General features: G+C 37.3%; 1 protein-coding gene across 1 annotated transcript; it reads right to left on the bottom strand.

The window, feature by feature from the left end:
* Positions 1-14,099: 14,099 nt before the first annotated feature.
* LOC127651592 (coiled-coil domain-containing protein 86-like) lies at positions 14,100-24,829 on the bottom strand. Its single transcript, XM_052137494.1, has 5 exons — positions 24,174-24,829; positions 22,917-23,046; positions 22,723-22,797; positions 21,534-21,667; positions 14,100-14,256 (listed from the first exon to the last, which is right to left on the bottom strand). The coding sequence occupies exons 1-5, from the start codon at positions 24,713-24,715 to the stop codon at positions 14,244-14,246; spliced, it is 894 nt and encodes a 297-aa protein (XP_051993454.1). The 5' UTR covers positions 24,716-24,829; the 3' UTR covers positions 14,100-14,243.
* Between the last annotated feature and the right edge of the window lie 271 nt (positions 24,830-25,100).

The raw sequence follows: 25,100 nt of genomic DNA, 5'->3' as shown, positions 1-25,100 counted from the left end.
AGAGTCCTATCAGTTTATGATTCTTATGAAGAATTGTATTTGAAAGCTTTTACACACAGAAGTAATCATTGCTGATAATGGTTAGCTCATCATTTCTGAAATATCACGAGTCACAGTAAAGAGAACATTTGGGTTTTATTAGTGCTTGCATACAGTAAGTACTGACAGGACATGATATGTTTGTGTTGTGCTTATAACAGAATGAAATAACAGATTTGTAAATTAAATATTGAGATTAAGAGTGTGAATATGGTTTTATTTATCTACTTTATTATACAGGTTCTTGTGTTATAATGTGTGGGTACAATTCTACACACAAAAAGACAGCCCACTTTATTTTCAGTAAAATAAAAGAAATTTTTAATAAATTTTTATTTTTAATTTCACTTCAATTTAGGATAGTTGCAACATGATTATGTCATTATGATTATACACACTTCACATTATAATTTAACCATAAAATCTCTTTTAGGTTGCATAAACATTGCAAATAAATTCCATTAAAGCAGCTCATTCATGTAGGACATTTAAGAGGTTGTATCTATGACAAGTTGTAGAGCCTATAAAAGACATTAAATCCCATAAAGCACATAATGAAATTGCAGACTTTAGATAATCCCACTTTTATGTCTACTACCTTCATTGCCAGTGACAAACTTACAGCGTACAGATAAACATTAGAAAAGGAAACTGTTGTGGGAAATCCCTGAAAATGAACCCACATCATTTATATCCTGTTATACCACCAAGTACTAATAATTAAAATGAGATCTCACTTTTTAGATTTGGAATATGTATCTGTCTGTTTTGTGATTAACGGTGGTAAATATCTCTTTCATAGTGTGGCTTTTGATGTCCATGACACATTGAATCAATTAACTGTGACACAAAATGTGACAAAATTACTAACTTATCAACCGCAGCAAAATGTTGAAGGAAAACAGAGTATAAAATCACATTAAAACATGGTGCGTCTGAGTCCTGTTTAACCTCCACGGCATTTCTGGTAGGTGATGAACGTGGCTCCGGGCTTCACCTGTAGTTCAGACAGCGTCTGGTGCAGCTGGACAGGTTTTCCGTTGTAAGCGAGATCCACATTTCCAACGAGCTGTGGTCTCATCTTCAGGAACTCCTGCTGCAGTTTCCCAATGGTGTCGGTGCTTCTCATCTTCAGAGGAATGGAGGTCCCATTGGAACCATTGAAGATATTGACATGAATGGGTCCAGAAATTGGTGGAACTGGTCCTTGAACCTGGAGAACGCTGTGGGTGGTGTTTTCAAACACCTGATGGAAGGGAACCTGTACTGTGTCTTTGGGGTCTCCTTTTACACACTGCCTGGGTCCACAATATTCCTGTAGATGCCTCAGGTACAGAGCCTGAAAGAGAATCAGGACATTCAGATAATGTGAGTGACAATAAATAAATAGTGTAGGACATAACACATTTACACAAAATGTATAGATTCAATTAAGAATTGACTCCTTTTCATTTCATGAATTGGAATGACAGGAAGAGGAATTTACTGAGGTACAAAAAATTCAACACACACATTTTGCGTGGCCTGGGTAGCTCAGTGAGTATTGACACTGACTACCACCCCAGGAGTTGTGAGTTTGAATCCAGGGTGTGCTGAGTAACTCCAGCCAGGTCTCCTAGGCAACTAAATTGGCCCGGTTTCTAGGGAGGATAGAGTCACATGGGGTAACTTCCTTGTGGTCGCTATAATGTGTGGTTCTCGCTCTCGGTGGGGAGCTGTACGTGGATGACGCGGAGAATAGTGTGGGCCTCCGCACGGTAACACACTCAACAAGCCACGTGATAAGATGCGTGGAGGCAACTGAGATTCATCCTCCACCAAACGGATTGAGGCGAGTCACTATGCCACCATGAGGACTTAGAGCGCATTGGGAATGGGCATTCCAAATTGGGAATTCCATATTGGGAAAACCCCACAAATTTTGCAACATAACAAAATTTCATACATTTTGACTAAATATGCTACAAATCAGAAAATAATATATATTTAGTTTCTGATTTGTAGCATTGTAGAATTGCTTGTGTTCAAATGTGACAACAATATACACAACCATCAAAAATTATATGAATTTTCCCATATAAAAAAAACATTGAACAAAATATTTAATGAAGCACAAAGAGTTTCAAAACAATTAAGTGTATTAGATATTTAATATGATTAAATTAAATTACAATATATGCCATTTCAAACATTACTTTTCAATTCCATCTATGTTTGTGGAAACACCCCATTTGTTTTGTCTATATGTTTACATTTACATCATAAATTTGAATTTCATTCCATTTTAATTCTATAAATATTATTCCGTATATTCAAATTTCAATTACAATTCTGCCTCTTATTTCTTACCACAAATTGGGAAAAAAAGTCTTTCTAAATTTGATGCATGTTTAAAAAAAAAAATGTAATGGTTGCACATAAAAACATCAGCAGTGTTGAGTGCAGAGTTCCTAAAACTGACAGTTTAACGATTGTATTAAAAACCCATCAAATCTATGCTAAATGACTGTCTGCATTAAAACTGTATCTTATTTAAAACCATTTGTAACTTGTAATAATTGTACCTGTTCTGGCCAAACATCTGGACTAGCCATATTGCTTTGAAATATCTCTGCTGTTTATTCTTTTAGTCCTTTGCTTGATGTCTTCTTTTTGCAGATGCTAGTTTGTATTATCCAAAATATGGATTGTACGACTTGTTATACCCATTCAGACTGATTTGTCCCGCCCAGGTTTCAACTGAAAACATTCTGTCATTGGGGGCATGTCTGGTAAAGTACTTCTTCTTCCTTGAATTTAATTTTAACAACTGCCTTTGTCCTGTTGTGGCAATTCCTGTAATTTGGACTAGCGCAGATAAATGAATATTCCAAATAGGTTTTTACATGACCCAAGAATTCCAGATAAGGAAATACAGTATAACAAAATTCCAACCTTAATTTTCATATGCATGTAAACATGATCTATGCAGCATTACAGTATTTGTATACTATGTGTAACCTGTTTATAATCAACTGTTTATAATAAGCAAGCAACTGGTGACTACCAACCACAAATAATCATACCTTCTCTTTCATTAGTTACATTTGACTTGATTTGCCATAATATATCTTTTAATGATGCCTGCCATCCTTGAGTGAAAAATAAACTTTGTTTGGGAATCTCCATCTTTCCTCCTTCTCTTGTTACACGTGATTCATTCCCAGCAAACACAAGACTTAAAAGAATTGTGGACTCTTTGCAATGACACCAGATATGAGATAAACACAGTGAAAGATTCCACTGGGAATCAGCATACTGTTTTTCAGTTCATAAGAAACTAGTTTCCTCCTTTGTTTTCTTTCATTTTAGATGTATGTAGTTCAAGTTTAGTCACTTAACATTTCTTTATGCTTATTAAAGGAATATTCTGGTTTAAATACAAGTTAAGCTCAATCGACAGCATTTGTGGCATAATGTTGATTACCACAAAACGTAATTGACTCATCCCTATGGTCTGTGTGGGTCCTAATGCCCCAGTATAGTGATGGGGACACTATACTGTAAAAAGGCACTGTCCTTTGGATGAGATGTTAAACCGAGGTCCTGACACTCTGTGGTCATTAAAAATCCCAGGATGCTTCTTGTAAAGTGTAGGGGTGTAACCCTGGTGTCCTGGCCAAATTCCCCCCATTGGCCCCTATCTATCATGGCCTTGTATTAATCTCCATCCCTGAATTGGCTACATAACTCTACTCTCTCCTCTCCACCAATAGCTGGTGTGTGGTGGGCGTTCTGGTGTGTGGTGGCGTCCCCGTCACTTCCATTGTAAGTGTCTCACTTTAACCTCGTTTTTTGCTCTTTTTTTAAGGAAAGGAGGGAAGAGTTTAAATGAATTTTTGTGGTAATCAACATTATGATACAAATTGTGTTGATTGTGCTTAAAGCTTATATTGAACCCAGAATATTCCTTTAAGGGTACAATAAACGTTACTAATCAAATGATCAAAATTCTACATACATGAAAACATTATTGAGATTACTGTTGTGCCCTAAAACAAAAGATCACATTTGCTCCAAAATGAAGGCCCTATATTATGTGTTTCTTAGTTTAGGTCAAAAGTGCCTTTTTGCAATACATTTCCTTTGAACCATAATGTAAAACATTTCAGAGGTTGTATCTTATAACAAATTCTTCTTTGTTTTAAATATAAAAGACATTTAACCCCATGAAGCATAATATTGTGAGTCACATGATAGGATAGCCTCTTGGTTGAGTAATAACCTGCAAAGAGCATCAAAAACTAGCTGGAAATTTCCAACCCCTTACTGAAACCGAAAATATTATAGGTTAGCAAATATCCAATCACCACTGAAATGAACATCTGTCTGTCTGACTAAGCTCTGTTCACATAAAAAAATAAAAATAAACATTTGCTCAAAGGTGCATCACGTTAGTAGTTTGCAAATGTTCCGTCAAAAGCCTAGTCGTGGTTCTGGCGGCCATACTTATCATCACTTATTTTAGGTGGGCATACTCAAAATCCTAAGAAAGATAGGTGGGCATATGGCGAATGCCTGCGCATGCCCTAGACTGCACTACTGGTGTGCAACGATCTAAATCGGCCAATCGTGCTAAGATTCAGGGCCGATCTTTTCACACAGGGAATCACACATACACTGCTACTCTATTGAATGAATGCTTGCTCAGCCCTTGATGCATGACAGTGTGGCCTCTGGAGGGTGTTGTTGGCAATTCTGCATTACGAATTTAAACTTTCTGACATGTTGTAATTAATCTATATGAATACACCGGTCTGTTTCAAAACCTGTAAGAATAACATGTGTTTGAATTTCTAGAGTCATTACGGTAGTAATTCTGACTCGATGCAAGGTGAGCACAGACAATATCAAGAGACTGCAAATGGACATAAAAATGAATTAAACAACAAATAAACATCCAAATACAAATCTGAGTATATGTGATGTAACATGTGATGCAAAAATCATGAGCTCTTTCAGTTGCACTCCCTTCAACGTGTTCACACTTGGTGTCAATAAAACAAGTGTGCTCTCCAGGTTACATTTACATTTATGCATTTGGCAGATCCTTTTATCCAAAGTGACTTACAGAGCCCTTATTACAGGGACAATCCCCCCGGAGCAACCTGGAGTTAAGTGCCTTGCTCAAGGACACAATGGTGGTGGCTGTGGGGATCGAACCAGCAACCCTCTGATTACCAGTTATGTGCATTAGACCAATATGCCACCACCACTCACTCTTTAATTAATTTGTCAAGTTAAATCCTTTAATGCTGCTTGCCATCCACAAATCACAAATTACAGTCTGATAATGTTGATGACACCAGACTTTTAAACCAGACTTGATGACACCAGACTTTTAAAGTGAAAGAGAAACTGTTTGGGAATGTACCTATCTTTTGTCCTCCTGTTGTGGCACTAATTAAATATGCCCAACCCTTCAACTCACCAAACACAAGACTTACAAGAATAGATGACATAACCAAATGTGTTTGCAAGAATCCAGATATGAGATTACACATCAGTGAAAGATTACATAAAGGGAATCACCGTTCTTTTCTGCCGTGCAAAACAAACTAGTTTCCACCTTTTTGTTGTTTAATAGTTTCTTTCACTTTCATATTCATATAGATCAAATTTAATCAGTTTATTGAATATTTCATGATGCTATAGTGATTAAGGATCTTCATTAAAAAGCCATCAAACCATACCATTGGGAATCACATTATAGGTTATCCTCATGGCTATGAGTTATAATGTTTATGCATACTCTAAATCACACCGCTTTTAAATCTACGACCTAAAAACAAAACTTTTGATGTGGGCAATCCTTGAAAATCCACTTTATTTCATCCTTTATTGTGGCTTCAGAAGCTTTCCAGATGAACTCTTGAGGAACACAAAGTACAACATATAACTGTTTGATTTGTTTTACTTTTATTTTCACTTGAATGAGCTGGGCTTGTTGTGGTTCCCCTTCAAACTTACCGCAAATTTGCTGCTTGTTATTTTCACATGCAAATGAGCTTTTGATTCACCACGAATGTGTGCCAGAAGTTTGCAGCTCTTTGCCGGTAGTGGTGAACCTGCAGCAAACCTTTGGCAACAATGGACAATTTGCTGCAAGTTTGCCGCAAAGCTCATTTGCATGTGAAAATTATCAGGGGACAATTTGCGGCATACATTTATTAAATTACTAAAATGAGAACAGTTTTCAAAATTAAAATATGAAATGAGTCCAGCTTTGTAACTGATGGTGTTCAATATCTTTCTTACTGTGTCTTTTTACATAGGGGAAGAGATCCTATTAAGCCCACGTACCATATAAACCCACTTACAGTTGGAAACTCGAGTCTGTGACTCGGACTCGACTCAAAAAATGACTTGCGACTCGATTCAGACTCGTAAACAATTGACTTGAGACTTGACTTGGACTCAAAATTATAGACTCATGAAAAACATTTTGTGACTACAGGGTGGCCAACTCACCCTTTCTCTCTCTCCGTTTATACACTGTTTTCTGCTAAGCGATATCAAATGGCATACGCATAAAAAATACTATTCAAAGGACAAAGCAGCCCGAGTGCAGAGCAGCTGTGCTTACGCGTCTTGCGGACCGGTCTCAAGCTCTCAACATCACAGCTCACATTACAGCACTGTGAGGACCAGTGAGAAGTACAGCACGAGTCATCGAAACATTTAAATTTGGCACAGAATTCATGGGTGCAAACCGCTCAATGAGCAACCATTAAACAGGGCTGGACCTTCCTACATGGGATAGAGGCGACCACCTAGGGCCCCGACGTGCCTGTGGGGGCCTGCAAAGACATACAAATCCTAAAATTGAGAAATATTTAATTTGGAATTCTCCACAATACGCGTGGACCTGATCATTTAACATATATATCACAATGAAAACTTAGTGAAAATTAAAAACAACATATTAAGTATAAAATGAGTTCTGAAGAAGCACATAACGCCAAACACCTGAAAGTTATAACAAATAAAATAGCAGTGTATCTCAAATCGTCAAGAAGTAAAGCTAAGCAGTACACACTAATCTGCATAATTTATTCATAATGCAAATCGTTTGCTGGGTACTTGAGTGCCACTTCTTATAACAGTATTATTAGATACTGATCACACCTTGCTGAATAATGCGCACGCCTGATAGAAACACAGGAAATAAGTTATGAAAAATATTGCTTTGTGGCTATTTGAGACTTTGAGGCTTAGTTTGTGTGAAGGATAGCAGAAACAGTACTTGACAAATCATTAGGACTTTTCATAATTTCACCTCGGGCCCCTAAAAACCCACAGGATGGCCCTGGACCCAACAAAATATCATGTGACATGCACAGACATTTTCATACATCACCACCTTTATAATGAATTATGGTAACACTAACTGTATTGACTGTAGTATATAAGGCAGAAATATATTCATAATAAATATTATATTACTACTATAGCTCTATTACATTTATTACAGGCTACATTAGGGAAGTGAGAGAATATCATTCATTTTTTTATATATCTATGGCAGTTTATAAATGCTTTTTTTGTAGTTTTATAGTTTTAAATGTGTTTACTGTTTTTATAGAAATCATGTTACATTTTACCATGGTAGTGATGATACATGCTTGATTTTACCTGAGTCTAATACCACTGTTAAACTATATGGTACATTCTCATAAGGGCAAATGCAAAAGAGAATAAAGGGCTTTAAAGCCCTAAAGATTTCTGGACAAAGGTTGTTTTCCTTCTGTGTAAAATCTGTTTATTGATTGTTTCCTGAATAAAAATAAAATTCATCATTAAAGTAAAACCTTGTGTACTTTATTAGACAAGTTTAAATAAATAAAGTAGTCTGTTTTAATATTTAAAAACTGAATTAGATTTATACAGGGTTTATTAAACTATCCAGCTGATGATAAAGAAGTATTACCAAAAAAACAAAGACTTGACTTGTGACCAACAACTTGAGACTTGACTTGGACCTCAGGGACTTGTGAACGTGTCTGCTTGATAGGATTTATTTTTCTTGGGTTTCATGAGTATCTGAAGCTAGTGCAGGACACTGACTGAGTAATGCGCACAAAGATGGAGGTAAAGAAAGAAAATGAATAAAAATGGCTGATAACCACATTAAATGAAAATATTGAAGAAGCTTCTTGGGCACAAACAAGATTTAGTGCTCTGTCTGTAATTATAATACAGAAATGAGTTTCATGTGGATTTATAATGAACAGTGCCTTTATCTGACATTAAATAAATACATTTAATCTTTGAAAAGCCTGTTTGCTCATAGCTTAAAATCATAATAATCAATGGATTTGTTTAAACAATACCAAACATGCTCTACAATATAGTATTTTTAATTCATGATAAAATATTGTGTTTACCTTGACTCTACTATAAATTATTAAAGTTTATTTTGCACTGACCCTTATTTTTCCTAATAAGCCCACTGAGCAAATGAACCCATTGAACCTCATGTTAAACTGAATTCATTGTCAACTCTACATACTGAATCTATTTTCATTACAGGAGAAAATGATTAGGCAAAGAAAAGAATTAAAAGGACTTTATTTTCATTTACCGGTTATGATGTGTGAGGTCTAAATCCAAAAGCAAAAATGTGAAGCATTTACATTTTTAAAAGCATAGTGGGTTTATAAATAACACATATGGGCTGGTACACATGTTCTTATAAGCCCAGTCCAGACTTTTCACATTTGCAATTAAATAAACTTAATTTTGTCCATTTATCACAAAACATAACATCAGTGTTTAGATGAGAGATTAATCTTTGGGTGGGCTTAATTTGGTCACTTTAATGTCACATCAGCATAATGTTAAAGGAAAACAGAAAAGAGATATGACTTCATATAGGTGGCCCAGATGGTGCGTCTGAGTCCTGTTTAACCTCCACGGCATTTCTGGTAGGTGATGAACGTGGCTCCGGGCTTCACCTGTAGTTCAGACAGCGTCTGGTGCAGCCGGACAGGTTTTCCGTTGTAAGCGAGATCCACATTTCCAACGAGCTCTGGTCTCATCTTCAGGAACTCCTGCTGCAGTTTCCCAATGGTGTCGGTGCTTCTCATCTTCAGAGGAATGGAGGTCCCATTGGAACCATTGAAGATATTGACATGAATGGGTCCAGAAATTGGTGGAACTGGTCCTTGAACCTGGAGAACGCTGTGGGTGGTGTTTTCAAACACCTGATGGAAGGGAACCTGTACTGTGTCTTTGGGGTCTCCTTTTACACACTGCCTGGGTCCACAATATTCCTGTAGATGCCTCTGGTACAGAGCCTGAAAGAGAATCAGGACATTCAGAAAATATTTTTACACATGCGGCACTTTCGTCTTACCAACCACACATGGCTGGGCACAATTCCTTACTAAATGGGTTCCTTACTATTCATTCATTGGCATATGAATCGGAATGACAGGAGGAATTTACAATCACATTTTCTCAAATTAAATAAATCAACGCACAAGAAATGAATTTCATTTGTCCATTGCAAGTTTGCAACAAAGCACAATCACAAACATTTTTACAAATTATGACTATGTATTCTCTGATACGTAGAATATATTTTCCCACCTGTGTTAAATACTGTTAAAACAATTAACACAACCAATAAAAATAGATTTTTAATTTTTGGTGGTCCAAAAAATACAAATAAATGTATTTAATATTTGATATGTATTTAGTAGATATTCTGCATGTGCCATTTCAAACATTCATTTCTAATCGAATCTAATGTTTGGGGAAATACCCCATATGTTTAGTGTATGATGTAGTGAAAACTACACCTACAGGAGGGCAGGGCCGGGCTGTGAGGACACACAGCTCACGCTTAATTGGGCTAATCAGCCAGGAAGACGAGCTGGAGGCGCCAGTTCGAGAGAGAGAGAGAGAGACAAATGTGTCTGCGTTTGTTTATGTTTGTTTTATGTTGAGTTTTATCCTTAAACTTTACGTTGACTGTTTAGCCGGTTCCCGCCTCCTCCTTGCTCATCTCTTACCCCGTTACAAGCAGTCTTTGCATTTTAAAGCTGAAGTGTGTCTGTTGGAAAGGCCGAGTCATGTGCGCATGCGCTACTTACGTTCAGTCATCTTCAGCACAGAGCGGGACTGTACAAGCAAGACTGTGTGTGCGAAGTGCGTCAATAAGTTGACTGTTTACCTAGTTTGGTTATCAATACTTGATAAGGAGCTGTAAAGCCTTGATGTCATACTTTCATAAAGTGATGTATGATTAAGAGAGATGAATCCGTTAATCGCGTGAGGTTAAGGGCTCGTGAATGTGCCGTTTATGTTAGATATTACTTGCAATTTATAATATTGAGATCGCACCCAGTGTTTGATTGTGCATATGTATGTGTGATCGTTACATTAGTATTTGAAACTCTTGTTATTTCGAGTTTAAGGACGCGATCTTTATGACTATGTGCCGTTCATTTAAATTACCTCAGATTTGGTTTCGGTTTTGAATGTTATGCCATTTCTGACCACCTGGTGGCGGTGTTGCATATTTTTCGTTGCTTGTATTTTGATTTCTTTATTTAATATAGAATCAAACCTGATAATTCTTTATTTGAAGAATGTAGATTTGGAAGTAATGTTTGTATAATGATACTAGGGACATTTGTTAATATATATCTTTATTTCTTTCCCATTTGTAGACCACAAATACACACAGCTAAATACTTTAAGCAACCTGTGTACTGCTGTTTTGTGCAAGGCCAAACTGTCAACAATAAACCTCCTTTGCATGGAACTGATTGAATCCAGTGTGTTCTGATCGACACCCCATTGAGGAAAGCTAGAAATAACAAATCATCACCTATTACAGTCCAAGCCTCCTATCGAACAGTGTCAATTCTGTATTGAACAGCAATAAACAATGTTTTTAAAACAGCTTTTAAATATGACCCCCTTTTGTCATTGATCAAGCAAACAGATAGTCCCACCCACAAATATTGTGTCCGTATGGACATATTAATTCAAATTGGAATAATAATTAAAAAAAGCATTCTCAATTTGCTGCATCTGATGATATTGCACAGACATTGCTGAATATAATTTTACTTTAGAACAACAGTATTGATTGGGATAAAATGACTAAAACCTGATGTTAACCATCTTATTAAAAACAATCAAATCTTACACTTAAAAAAAGCTCTTATTTAAAACCATTTAATTGTACCTGTCCTTGGCAAACGTCTGCCATACTGCTTTGAAATCTCTCTGTTGTTTGTTGGTGTTCGTTTTGCAGATGCTAGTTTTTTTTGCCCAATATATGTAAAGTTGACCTGTTATATCCTTTCTAACTTTGATTTGTCCCGCCCAGTTGTGTCCCTAGAGGTGAAGTCACAGGTATGAACCCATTCCGTCATTGGGGGCGTGTCTGGGTTATATAATGCCTCCTCATTTTTACAGCTGCGTGCGTGTTGTTTGACAATTGCTTTCATTTGGACTTGCAATGATATTTACCACTTGATATGCCAAGAAGGTGTGTGCATGACCCAGAATTCCAGATAAGGAGCTGTAGAGTATGACCAAATTCCAATCTTAATTTTCATGTGTTTTAAACGTGATCTATGTGTCATTATTTGTTAACCAAATATGTGACCTGTGCATAATAAAAACTTTGCATTAAACGCTTGCAATTTGTGGCACATACCTACCACAAATCTATCATTAGTTACATTTGATTCACTGTAATCAGTATCTTTAAATGCTGCCTGCTATATCCACCAACTACAAGTTTCAGTCTGATAAAGTTGAAACCACCTGACAATTATATAAGATTGAAAGAGAAACTAATAAGGAATGTGCCCATTTTTCCTCCTTGTTATACTAACCAAATAAGGCCAACCATTCATGGTTAATTCTCACGAAACACAAGACTTCAAATAAACCAGTCCTCAGATAACACCTGTGAATTATTCCCCCGGCAATTTTTTAATTTTTTTGCAGTTCAAAAGATCTTGTTTCCTCGTTTGTGTTTTTCTTTCATTTTAATTTGATGTGGTTCAAGTTGAATCACTTTATATCATATTTCATGACGCTACAGTAATTCTAAAGGGATATTCTGGGTTCAGTGCAAGTTAAGCTCAAGCTCAATCGACAGCATTGGTGGCTAAATGTTGAAATCTGGGTTCCAATGAGGCACTTATAATGGAAGTGAACGGGGTCAATCCTTAAACGTTACAATTCTCACCATTTTAAAAGTATAGCCACAAGATGTAAACAATATGCATGACAACATTTAGTGTGATAAAACTGCTTACTAACCTTTTATGTGTAAAGTTATATCCAATTTTCTTTGGGGGGCTGAGCCAAAAGTTGTTGAGGGGGGTGGGGCGATGTTCGCTGTCCTTTTCTGCATATCGTGACGCCTTTTTGTGGTTCGTTCTGCATAACGTGTCACCTCATTATAGCTTATCGCAGCCCATTCGGTCCATTTTGCTGCCGACCCACCAGCCCGCTCCATTCTTCCGATGGTCAGTCCAACCCTGATTGGCCCCAAAGTGAAAATGCCCGACAGGCTTGGCCGAGAAGGATTTAACCTCCGGGCCTCTTAGGAACCTGATGATTAAGTCGTGCTTACCCAAAGACTTGCCGTCTACTGCGTCGTGGTGGGCCGCAACATACACCTTCAAGGTGGATGGGGACAGCCTCCCCTCCAACCTCTCCTGCAGGAATAGGAGCACTGACCTAACTGTGCACCTCTGTGGGTCTTCAGCCCGGGAAGAACACCAATTCGCGAACAAGCGCCACTTCAGGGCGTAAAGTTGCCTGGTAGAGGGGACTATGGCTCGATAGAGCCTGTCCCTCCAGGCTGGCTGTAAGGCGAGCCGCTGTTGCCTCGAGAACGGACGGGAGTCAACGAGCGTACCGGGGGGCGGGTGGCATACCCGGCGGAGCTGCACCCGCTGCCGTCCCCAGATCGCCTCCGTCACCAGCCGCACCGTCCTAAATCCCGTGGGAAGAAGGACCAATGCGGGGGGTGTAACCTCCATTCCCTGATGGAGGGAACGAGACGTTGTGTTGAAGAAGCGACACTAGGGGTCTCTCTTGAGCGCCTAGTGTCGCTTCTTCGACACAACGTTGAAGTGAGTGGCAGACAGGGAACATCAGATTTGCTCTAAAAATAAAGGCCCCTATATTGAGTGTACTCCCAGTTTAAGTAAAAAGGGTCTGCCATCTGTCAAATGATTTCTGACGGCCGAGTAACATTTATAGGAATATAATCCCTTTGTTATTTTTATGAGGAATACAAAAAAACAGAATTATATTTGAAAGCTTTCGCAAACAAAAGCAGTCATTGCTAATAACTGTTAGCACCCTATTTCTAATGGACTGAAGGATGGCAAATATCATTAAGTTAAAGACAGAACGTTGAGGGTTTTATGTGTTTATATGTATATGTATAATACCTTTGGGCATTACAGCTTAAGACATTAAGGCATGACTTTCTATAAAGACGTTCATTGGGGCTTTAGGATGTTTAAGACATTGCAGTATGATTTTCTGTAAAGCTGCTTTGAAGCATGTAATGTGGACAGCGTTATACAAATAAAAATGACTTGACATTTCCCTTAAACCATCATTTAATTCATGCGAGACATTTCAGAGATCTATTATAAGACTAAATGTTGTCTGTTTTGTATATTATAGACATTAAAACCCATAAAGCTACCATTGCTTACAACTGTGGTCATTCAGATAGTTCACCTAATGATAGGTTGGTGGTCTCTTTGTGCCTTTCTTGGTACTTTGTACTTGTTAGAGAGACAGATAATATTTTTGCATTCTCTATTACACACCAATTCTATCTCTATCTCTGTTCTCCATGAAGCACTAATGAAAAACTTCCAGACAGTGTACAGATAAACACTAAGAACAACATAGTTTGTCTTATTGTGGCTGTTTACATGACACATCGAACAAAAGCATTTGAGAAATTAGCAAATAAGGCAAACTACACATACAATGTAACTACAGTCTATTACCCTACAGTATAATGATAAAGGAAAACAAAATAAAGATGTTGTTGACATGGTTTTATTTCTGGTAGGTGATGATCGTGGCTCCAGGCTTCACTTGTACTCTGGGGTCTCTTTTTATACACTCCCTGGGTTCTCCTAGTTCAAGGAGATTCCTCAAATCTGGAGCCTGAAAGAAAAAAGAAGTGCAAAACAGTCAAAGATTCGACAGTCAGAGACACAATAAAAAGAACAAAGTTGCACATAAGTGACAGATTGCAGCTCTATTATCTGACCATGCATAGCATAACGCGGTTAGTAGGGGTGCAACAATCGATCGGCCGCTGCATCGTGCTAAGATTCAGGGCCGATATTTTTTGTAGCACACAGGGAATCACACATACACTGCTACTCTATTGAATGAGTGCTTGCTCAGCCCTTGATGCATGACAGTGTGGAGGGTGTTGTTGGCAATTCTGCATTCACAAATTTAAAGTTTCAGACATACTGTTATCAAGCCAGATGAATATACCGGTCTGTTTCAAAGAGGATCCCCAGAGAGGATCAAGAGACTGCAAATGGGCACAAAAATGTATTAAACAGCAAATGCAAATCTGAGTATATGTGATGTAACAATCAGACGTTGTGTGGAGCAATAGAGACGATAGAGTGATCCTGAGCACTTTCAGCTTCACTCCCTTCGACGTGTTCACACTTGGTGTCAATAAAACAAGTGTGCTCACCAGGTTACATTTATGCATTTGGCAGATACTTTTATCCAAAGCAACCTATTACAGTGCACTTATTACTGGGACAATCCCCTCAGAGCTATCTGGAGTCAAGTGCTTTTCTCAAGGATACAATGGTGGTGGCTGTGGGGATCAAACCAGCAACCTTCTGATTACAAGTTATGTGCTTTAGCCCACTATGCCACCACCACTCCACTATACCACCAGCCATCCATCTCACAATATCACTAATAACCTAAATAACTGTTTAACCTTCAATAACAGCACCATGTCTTCACACATTTGCTTAATAATTAGAGATTTGTGTTACAACAAAACACTAAAGGTGGTAAACTAATCATAGATACTAATGACTGTTCACTGGGGCAATTTTGGAGCTTGTAATGGATATAACTTATAATGGATATATCTTACTTAGTTTTGAACAAGTCTGTGATGTGTGTGTGATGCTCTCATGGTGACAACTCTTTTCAATACAAATAAATGTTAATAATTCACAATTAATTTTATTTTACTGTGTGGGGCATAAACATAACTGCCGCATATAACTTGCAAAAGTGTGGTTAAGGACACTTTAAAAGATAATCATTATCGGTATCGCCCAATCTTAGTGTTAAAAAAACAGTGATCGTATCGGCCTCAACTTTCCCGACCGGTGCAGCACTAACAGTTGGTTAAAATTGTTCTGTCATTGGATTTCTAAACTACACTGAATGTGAGACCTGCTCATTATAGGCAGTTTGCATTATATGTCAAATCTGTGGCATTTACCCACCATAAATACACTCTCTATCTTTATTTCATTTGTCAAGTTAAATCCTTTAATGACACCAGACTTTTAAACCAGACTTGATGACACCAGACTTTTAAACCAGACTTGATGACACCAGACTTTTAAAGTGAAAGAGAAACTGTTTGGGAATGTACCTATCTTTTGTCCTCCTGTTGTGGCACTAATTAAATACGCCCAACCCTTCAACTCACCAAACACAAGACTTACAAGAATAGATGACATAACCAAATGTGTTTGCAAGAATCCAGATATGAGATTACACATCAGTGAAAGATTACATAAAGGGAATCACTGTTCTTTTCTGCCGTGCAAAACAAACTAGTTTCCACCTTTTTGTTGTTGTTTAATAGTTTCTTTCACTTTCATATTCATATAGATCAAATTTAATCAGTTTATTGAATATTTCATGATGCTATAGTGATTAAGGATCTTCATTAAAAAGCCATCAAACCTATATAGATGGTACATATATGACAACTTTACTGAGATTTCTATATCACTGTTGTGCCCTAAAGCAAAACATCCTATTTGTTCCTCTACAGTTTGAGTGTACTCTCAGTTGCTTTAAGTAAAACGTGTCAGTCAAATGTCAAATGAATTCTGACAACAGAGTGAAATAAGAGTCCTATCAGTTTATGATTCTTATGAAGAATTGTATTTGAAAGCTTTTACACACAGAAGTAATCATTGCTGATAATGGTTAGCTCATCATTTCTGAAATATCACGAGTCACAGTAAAGAGAACATTTGGGTTTTATTAGTGCTTGCATACAGTAAGTACTGACAGGACATGATATGTTTGTGTTGTGCTTATAACAGAATGAAATAACAGATTTGTAAATTAAATATTGAGATTAAGAGTGTGAATATGGTTTTATTTCTCTACTTTATTATACAGGTTCTTGTGTTATAATGTGTGGGTACAATTCTACACACAAAAAGACAGCCCACTTTATTTTCAGTAAAATAAAAGAAATGAACATTTTTAATTTCACTTCAGTTTAGGATAGTTGCAACATGATAATGTCATTATGATTATACACACTTCACATTATAATTTAACCATAAAATCTCTTTTAGGTTGCATAAACATTGCAAATAAATTCCATTAAAGCAGCTCATTCATGTAGGACATTTAAGAGGTTGTATCTATGACAAGTTGTAGAGCCTATAAAAGACATTAAATCCCATAAAGCACATAATGAAATTGCAGACTTTAGATAATCCCACTTTTATGTCTACTACCTTCATTGCCAGTGACAAACTTACAGCGTACAGATAAACATTAGAAAAGGAAACTGTTGTGGGAAATCCCTGAAAATGAACCCACATCATTTATATCCTGTTATACCACCAAGTACTAATAATTAAAATGAGATCTCACTTTTTAGATTTGGAATATGTATCTGTCTGTTTTGTGATTAACGGTGGTAAATATCTCTTTCATAGTGTGGCTTTTGACGTCCATGACACATTGAATCAATTAACTGTGACACAAAATGTGACAAAATTACTAACTTATCAACCGCAGCAAAATGTTGAAGGAAAACAGAGTAAAAAATCACATTAAAACATGGTGCGTCTGAGTCCTGTTTAACCGCCATGGCATTTCTGGTAGGTGATGAACGTGGCTCCGGGCTTCACCTGTAGTTCAGACAGCGTCTGGTGCAGCTGGACAGGTTTTCCGTTGTAAGCGAGATCCACATTTCCAACGAGCTCTGGTCTCAACTTCAGGAACTCCTGCTGCAGTTTCCCAATGGTGTCGGTGCTTCTCATCTTCAGAGGAATGGAGGTCCCATTGGAACCATTGAAGATATTGACATGAATGGGTCCAGAAATTGGTGGAACTGGTCCTTGAACCTGGAGAACGCTGTGGGTGGTGTTTTCAAACCCCTGATGGAAAGGAACCTGTACTGTGTCTTTGGGGTCTCCTTTTACACACTGCCTGGGTCCACAATATTCCTGTAGATGCCTCTGGTACAGAGCCTGAAAGAGAATCAGGACATTCAGATAATGTCAGAGACAACAATTAAAAACCAATATAGGACAGACACATGTGACAACTAATACTTTCTTCTGACCATAAGTGACACAGCTGGACAACATTCAGAATTTGAAGGAATATTCCGGGTTCAGTAAAGGTAAAGCTCAATCCACAGCATTTGTGGCATAATTTTGGATTATTTAGATTCGTTCTTTTTCTTTTCTGAGGTCACAGTGAGGCACTTACAATGGAAGTAAATGGGGCCAATTCTTGGATGGTTTAAAGGCAGAAATGTGACGTTTATGTTAAAAATTGAGCGAGGTTAAGATAATTTTGTTATCATTCCAGACACGTTCAGCGATAAACAGCGATATCTTTTAAAGGGCTTAGCAAATACTTTCCAAAATAGTATTACTGTAAAACGTGGAAAGTTAATAATATTCCTTGTTTTCATTCATTTCACTCGATATTATGAGCACTGGCCTGCAAAAGCTGTCGTAATGTGAGTCACCCCGGGAAGAGTTCCTTTGTTGGCACTAAGGGACCGTGGAGAAAGTGCAATTTTCTTTTTTTGCAATAACTCGCTGTGTGAACTGCATGTCCAAAATTAACTTTCTTTCTGTAATAGCTTTTTGGTGAAGGAGATAGACATGAAACCAATGCCATTCAATACAGGAGGACAGTGTGCAACTTTCACAACCTTTCTAGTGGTTGAAAAGGGAACTGCGTGTCCAAAATGAACCTTGTTTTTTATCCAAAATCTTAACCATGCTGTAAAATTGGGTATAACTTTGCAGATATACTGTATGGTTAGCAAGCAATTTTATTGCACTAAAATCGTGTTAACACTCATATTGTTTACATCTGGTGGCTATACTTTTGAAACTGAGTATTTTAACATTAATGGCTTTGGCCTCACTGTAACCCAGATCTTTGCTTTTTTTAAGTCAAAATTATGGCACAAACACTGTCAACTGAGCAAAACTTGTATTGAAATCGGAATATACATTAGCTGTAAGAATTAGTTCCTTTTCAATTCATGGATTGGTATTTGAAGAGCAATCTAATGAAAATGCTTAAAAATTATATATATAAAAAAAGATATGTGGCATTTCAAACACTGATCATTTCTACTGTTTCTGGAAATGTCTCAACTTACAGCAGTAATGAATTTCTTTTAAATTAATTCAGTTTCATACTAATTCTACTTAAATTCACATTTTAGTTAAATACGGTTCTATTTGTTACCAAACTTCAAATTGGAATTAGAAATGTATTCTTTCTTAAATTCTGGATGATGCCCAACCCTGATACATAATCATTTCATGTTCAAAAAGCATTTAATGGTTGCACAGACATTGCTGAATTTTATCTTAGAATATCGGCATTGCTGAGGCAGTTCCTGAAGCTTAAATACCTTTTTCAAAAACATATAAAATCTTTTGATGAATGATAAATCTGCATTAAAACATACTCTAATTTTACCTGTGTTGGGTAATAGTGTGTAGCCATTCTGACTTGAAATTGTTCTGTCCTTTATGTTTCTTGGTCCTTGGCTTGTTGTTGTTCTCTTTGCAGAGGTTTTTATATCCAACATCAGGAAAGTACCTGTTTAATACTGATACAGACTCCACCTCCAATAACCATTTTCGACTTTGGTTTCTTCATGCTAATTTAACAATGTAAAAGCATGCCACAGGTGTTTGAAAAGGTAATACTTTCATTTTCCATAAAGACTGAGTTTATAAAAGTGGGGTTGAAAGAAAATGAGATCACTGACATCTTAAAAGCATCTATCTGTTGAATAAAATTCACAATTCAAATTATTGATCATGCCACCACTCATGCAAAAAGTCCCTGAAAAAACGAAAGAAAAAGTAAAAGCTTCTTGGCAAAACAAACATTTGATAAGGTGGAAAGTACCAAAGTTTTACAGTTGAAGTCAGAGGTTTTTCACAATTCCTGACATTTAATCTTAGAAAACATTCCCTGTCAGAAAGGATCACTACTTTATTTTAAGAATGTGAAATGTCAGAATTATAGTACACAATTATTTCTTTCAGCATTTATTTCTTTCATCACACTCCCAGTGGGTCAGATGTTTAAAAGATCTTTGTCCCCATGTGCACTTACAAACTGTAGTCTGGCTTTTTTATGGTGGTTTTGGAGCAGTCACTTCTTCCTTGCTGAGCAGTCGATATAGGACTCGTTTTACTGTGGATATAGATACTTGTTTACCTGTTCCTCCTCATCTTCACAAGGTCTTTTACTGTTGTTCTGGGATTGATTTGCACTTTTCGAACCAAACTACATCCATCTTTAGGTGACAGAATGCGTCTCCTTCCTGAGTGGTATGATGGCTGCAGTCCCATGGTGCTTATACTTGCAAACTATTGATTGTACAGATGAACTCGGTACCTTCAGGCATTTGGCAATTGCTCCCAAGGATGAACCAGTTACAAAATGTTTTGCTGAGATCTTAGCAAATTTCTTTTGATTTTCCCATGATGTCAAGCAAAGAGGCACTGAGTCTGAATGCAGGCCTTAAAATACATCCGCAGGTACACCTCCAATTGACTAGGGGTGGCTGTGGCTCAGTTGGTATAGCGGGTTGGCCACTAATCGCAGGGATGGTGGTTCAAATCCTGGCCCACATGACTCCACATACTGAAGTGTCCTTGGGCAAGACACTGAACCCCAAGTTGCTCCCAATGGCAGGCTAGCACCTTGCATGGCAGCTCTGCTGGTGTGTGTGTGTGTGTGTGTGTGTGTGTGTGAATGAGTCAGTGTAAAGTGCTTTGAATACCGTTAAGGTTAAAATGGTGCTATATACGCGCAGACCATTTACTCCAATTAGCCTATCAGAAGCTAAATTAGGCTTGACATTATTTTCTGAAATTTTCCACACTGTTTAAACTTCATGTAAACTTCTGACCCGCTGAATGTGATATAGTCAATAGTGAAAACATCTGTCTGTAAACAATTGTTGGAAAAATGAACAAAGTAGATGTCCTAAAATACTTGCAAAAACTATAGTGTGCCAATATTAAATCTGTGGAGTGGTTAAAAAATATGTTTTAATGACTTCCACCTAAATGTATGTAATCTTCTGACTTCAACTGTATATTTCCACTCATGCAAAAAGTCCCAGAGCAAATAAAAAAAAAAGTTTCTTGGCCAAACATTTGCCAAGGTGGAAAGTCCCAATGTATTATATTTGATAAAAAGTTGACTTCATTAGTAGGGTTATCCACATCTTCTACTGTAGTTGAGAACAATAATTTCTCACCAGTGTTAAAAATGAATGTTTTCAAACAACTTTAAAACACCTGCCATCCTTCATGATTCACACCCCACTGATTCAGGCAAAGTTAGAATGCCAGGATGCTCAAACAGATTGCAATGCCATTTGGTGCCAACACACAGTACATAAACCAGGATTCAATGGATCAAGATATTTGTGGGGGGGAAATCATGTGACAATTACATAAGCTTATGTTCACAAATAGAGGTGTTGGGGGACAGGTGTCAAATAAAGGAAACGTGTTTATTTGTATTTCAATTTGCTGTACAAATATTACATAATAGTCACTCATTCCTACTCATCAAAAGCCACCATCCTGCTGGGTTTATTTCCAACCCTGTTTGTACACAACCAACTTTAATTGGTTCAAGAGCATTTAATTAAGAGTTGGAACTAAACTTTACACTGGCTCTGAAGAAGCAGGAATACGTTGCCCTGCAATAACCTCAGACATTTTTAAGCAGATAGACAACCTAAACCTCTCCACAAGACATCGTTATAACAGCTCACATACAAAGCAGTCTTCTTTGAGTCTCAGAGAGAGGTCAGCGTGCCAGTGGTACAGACAGGCACAAAAGGTGCATATTAAAAACAGCAAGCTTGGGTCTAAAGAGATTCTCACATCTACTAAACCTACGAGCTGCTGTTTGGTTTCCCTGCTCCTTTCTTGACACTAGGTGGTGTTATCTGCAGCGCTGAGAGTGTGTCTCTCTTCTCAATCTTTCTCAGCTGTTTCTTCTTCATTCTCTTGATCTTTGCAGTATTCTTAATCTGTGAGGAGCAAAGCAGTAAGTTACTAAGAAGGCACATAAGCAAAGAATAATGTCATTTAATAATAATACTGCAAGCAAGTATGAGATTTCCAGATAGCATAGCAATATGCTAACGGTAAGCTCTTTTTGAATAGAGTTTCCTGTGCACTATGTACTTGTTTTCTTTGCATTATTTGCGGTCTGAAAATGCGGCATCTTTTAGTTATTTTGAGCAGTTGACATTTTCGGCAAATAAATGCTCTAAATGACGATGTGTTTATTTGGAATTTGGGAAAAATTTTGTCAGCACTTTGATGTTCATTTTACTCAAACACGTGCCTATAAATAGTAAATCCAGAGAAACTGATAATTTCGCAGTGGTCTCTTAAATTTTTCCAGAGCTGTTTATATTTCACTAGATGAGGTTTATTGAGGAATAAGGTTTATTATTCACAAGATATGAAGCTGGAGACACAATGTATGTGCTGACGTTTCCATAGTCGCATTTTATTTTGCATGCCCACGCTTCAATATATAACTCCCAATTATTTTATCATAATAAAAACTTTATACATTGAAGTGAGGAGGGAAAATATGGATGAAAAGATTTAGATCCCCATGTGATTATCTATCGGCATAGATGTTTGAAAAAACAACTATTGGCACAGATCAATCGGTAAAACCAATATATGTTGGTTCACCTCAAAAAATAACAATGTTTTTCTTGGTTTTTTTTTTTAAAACCATGGTTCTAATGCAGTATACTGTACATGGTTTTACTAGATTAACAATAGTTTGTTTTGTGGTTGCTATGGGTTTTACTACAAATACCAGTTAAACTGTTTTTTTGGTGGTTGTTTTTTTCTATTAAAAATCATAGGAATCACAATCATTACTTGTATTACCATTGTTTTTGTTTTCCTGAGTTGATACTATTGTCACTATGAATATCACGGTTTATAAATGGTTAGCGACTGTAGTAAACCATGCAAAAATATTTCATGAAAAACAAATTTCTACCCTGTTTTCTACAGGGCTCCCACAACTTAAATAAATGAGATGATTTGTATTTACCACTTGAACAATCTCCGCTTTTCTCTCATTTTCTGCTCGTCTTTGCAGATTTTCTGCTCTTCTCCTCTTCTTGTCCTGCAAAAAAAAAGGACATAATTTAGTTTATCTGAACTACATGCCACATTGTGTGTGTGTTGAAAAGTATTCCATTCAATAATGATAAAAAAAGCTTGCAGATTGAGGCACAAACGCACCTCTTTCTCTTTGGCCTTCTCGTCTTTGAGCTGCTGGTGGTACTGCTTCACCAGTTGTTTCTCTCTCTTGGCCTCCATTTTCTTTTCCCATGAAGTACGCAGAGGTTTGTCTCTCAACAGAGCAGAGAACCTAGAAAGCACAGCTACACATCAAGCATTGAACATGTAAATACATCTGAGACTAGAGGTCAACTGATAGTGGATTTTGCCGATATCGAATACCAAGGTGGAGGAGAAGTCCGATAACCGATTAATCGGCCGATAGTTTTTAAAATCTACAAATTGAATGTAAAAAAAAAAAAGTCCAAAATAAGTTAAATCCCAAATGTGTATGTTGTGCAACCAAATTCTCAATAATAACCAGAAAAAATTAAGATTTGATGCATAACATGAGACTTTTAATTATAAAAAACACTGAAATACACTGGGGACTCTTATTTTGAAATGTATGTTCTTCCAGCTCATTCATACACACAAGGGAAACAAAACATGCACTCTTACAATTATCTACAATAGAAGCACTTTAAAGTACACATTGCAATATGGGCTATTGAACACTGTATGAGCAGTAATTCATCAACAGTATATTATCAGCAATAGCTTGTCAATTGTCATGTTTATTTATTTATTTAACATTTCACATTAATAATAGTGAGTCCATAAACATTGATTGTGACAGAGTCTTAGCTACGTTGCAATGCTTTATATGGAAATATTCACCAAATTAAGCTTTATGTAGCCAATATATTCTCCAGATGAAGGGTTTTGGCCACAGAGCAACACGGAGAGATAATAAGAAGAACTATCGCTGTCGTTTTGGTTAATAACCGATAGTTCCGGAAAAGCAACTATCGGCACCGATATATCGGTCAACCTATATCAGAGTGTTGGTTAGACTCCACTTTTTAGCCAATTATAAAAGCTTTCTGCATATCAATCATTTTGCATGTTGAGTTTGCTGACATTAGATTGGCTGACATATCTTTGGGGGTGTGGTTTTGTGAAGAGGGTGTTGAATATATATATTTTAATCTATTTCTTAAATTATGGTCCGAGAGTAGGTTAGGATTAGTGAGTGATAATGCAATGCCATAATTTTGACAAATAAATTAACAAAATAAATAAATGAAATTGAACATTTGTGTAATGTTATGGTAGAATGGTTCAACTCCCATGAATAATGTACATATAGAGCAGACTTTAAAAAGGCCATCTGACATTGACAAGAAAACAAGCAATGCAAAAAAAATTCGTCACCTTTGCTTATTACGGTCTTTCCATACTCGTCCAGATTTGGGTTTCCCAAGAGGCACCATTTTACTTTTTATCTCACTGGATTCTGAGTGAGTCCTTTTTTGGGCCCTTTTCTTCTCAGCGTCAGTGGGACATGTAGACCCCGTCTTTCTGTTATTCGCCACGTTTACCAAGTTCTCCTTCTCACTGGTCTGATCTGAACCAATTAACTCTATTTGCTTTTCCTCTGTTGGTGCTGGTGCATCTGGGCCCACCGCTTCTGTCTGATCAGTTGCATGTGCTGTAGATCCATCAGCAGGTTTTCCGGACGGTAATTCCCTGATCTCTGCAGGATCTTCTCTGATAACAGACTTTCTGGTGCGGCGGACGGGAGTTTTGGTCGTCGGTGCGCCGGAGCCCAGCAGCGCCGCGGGCGCTCGAACTCTGCGGCCGCTCCGTGTGCGACTCATCACGGGAAGATCCTCTTCGGTATCGGGAACTTCTGGCTTTATAACACCATCTCCACTGTTTGTGTGTTTTTCCTTGTTTCTGGACGCTGACATCATTAGCGTTTTATCGGTCAATTCATACGAAAAATTATTAAACAATATCGGTTTTAATAAAATCCACACATGTGCGCAAACATGCGTATTCCCCGTTTCCTCAAGAGCCGATGAAGAATATTCGTCGTTATTTTGGAAAGTGGCGCCACCTAGTGGTTGGGAGACGCAGCACCCGTAAATAGCTTTCTGAAGCTTCGAATCAATTGAACCAGTTCATTGATTCACTATAAAATGATTCACTGTTAGAAGAACTCGAAACAGAGCGGAACACAATGGTTAAAAAAATGCTGCCATCATGTATTTTCTTTTCAAATCAAATTGCATTATCCTCCAACAACCCATGAAAAGTCCTGTGTTCAATACAAGGTAAGCCAAAGTATTTATATCA

This window comes from Xyrauchen texanus, chromosome 11, assembly GCF_025860055.1.
Source record: "Xyrauchen texanus isolate HMW12.3.18 chromosome 11, RBS_HiC_50CHRs, whole genome shotgun sequence".
NCBI classification, from domain to species: Eukaryota; Metazoa; Chordata; class Actinopteri; order Cypriniformes; family Catostomidae; genus Xyrauchen; species Xyrauchen texanus.
This window is presented reverse-complemented; position numbering and strand designations above follow the sequence as displayed.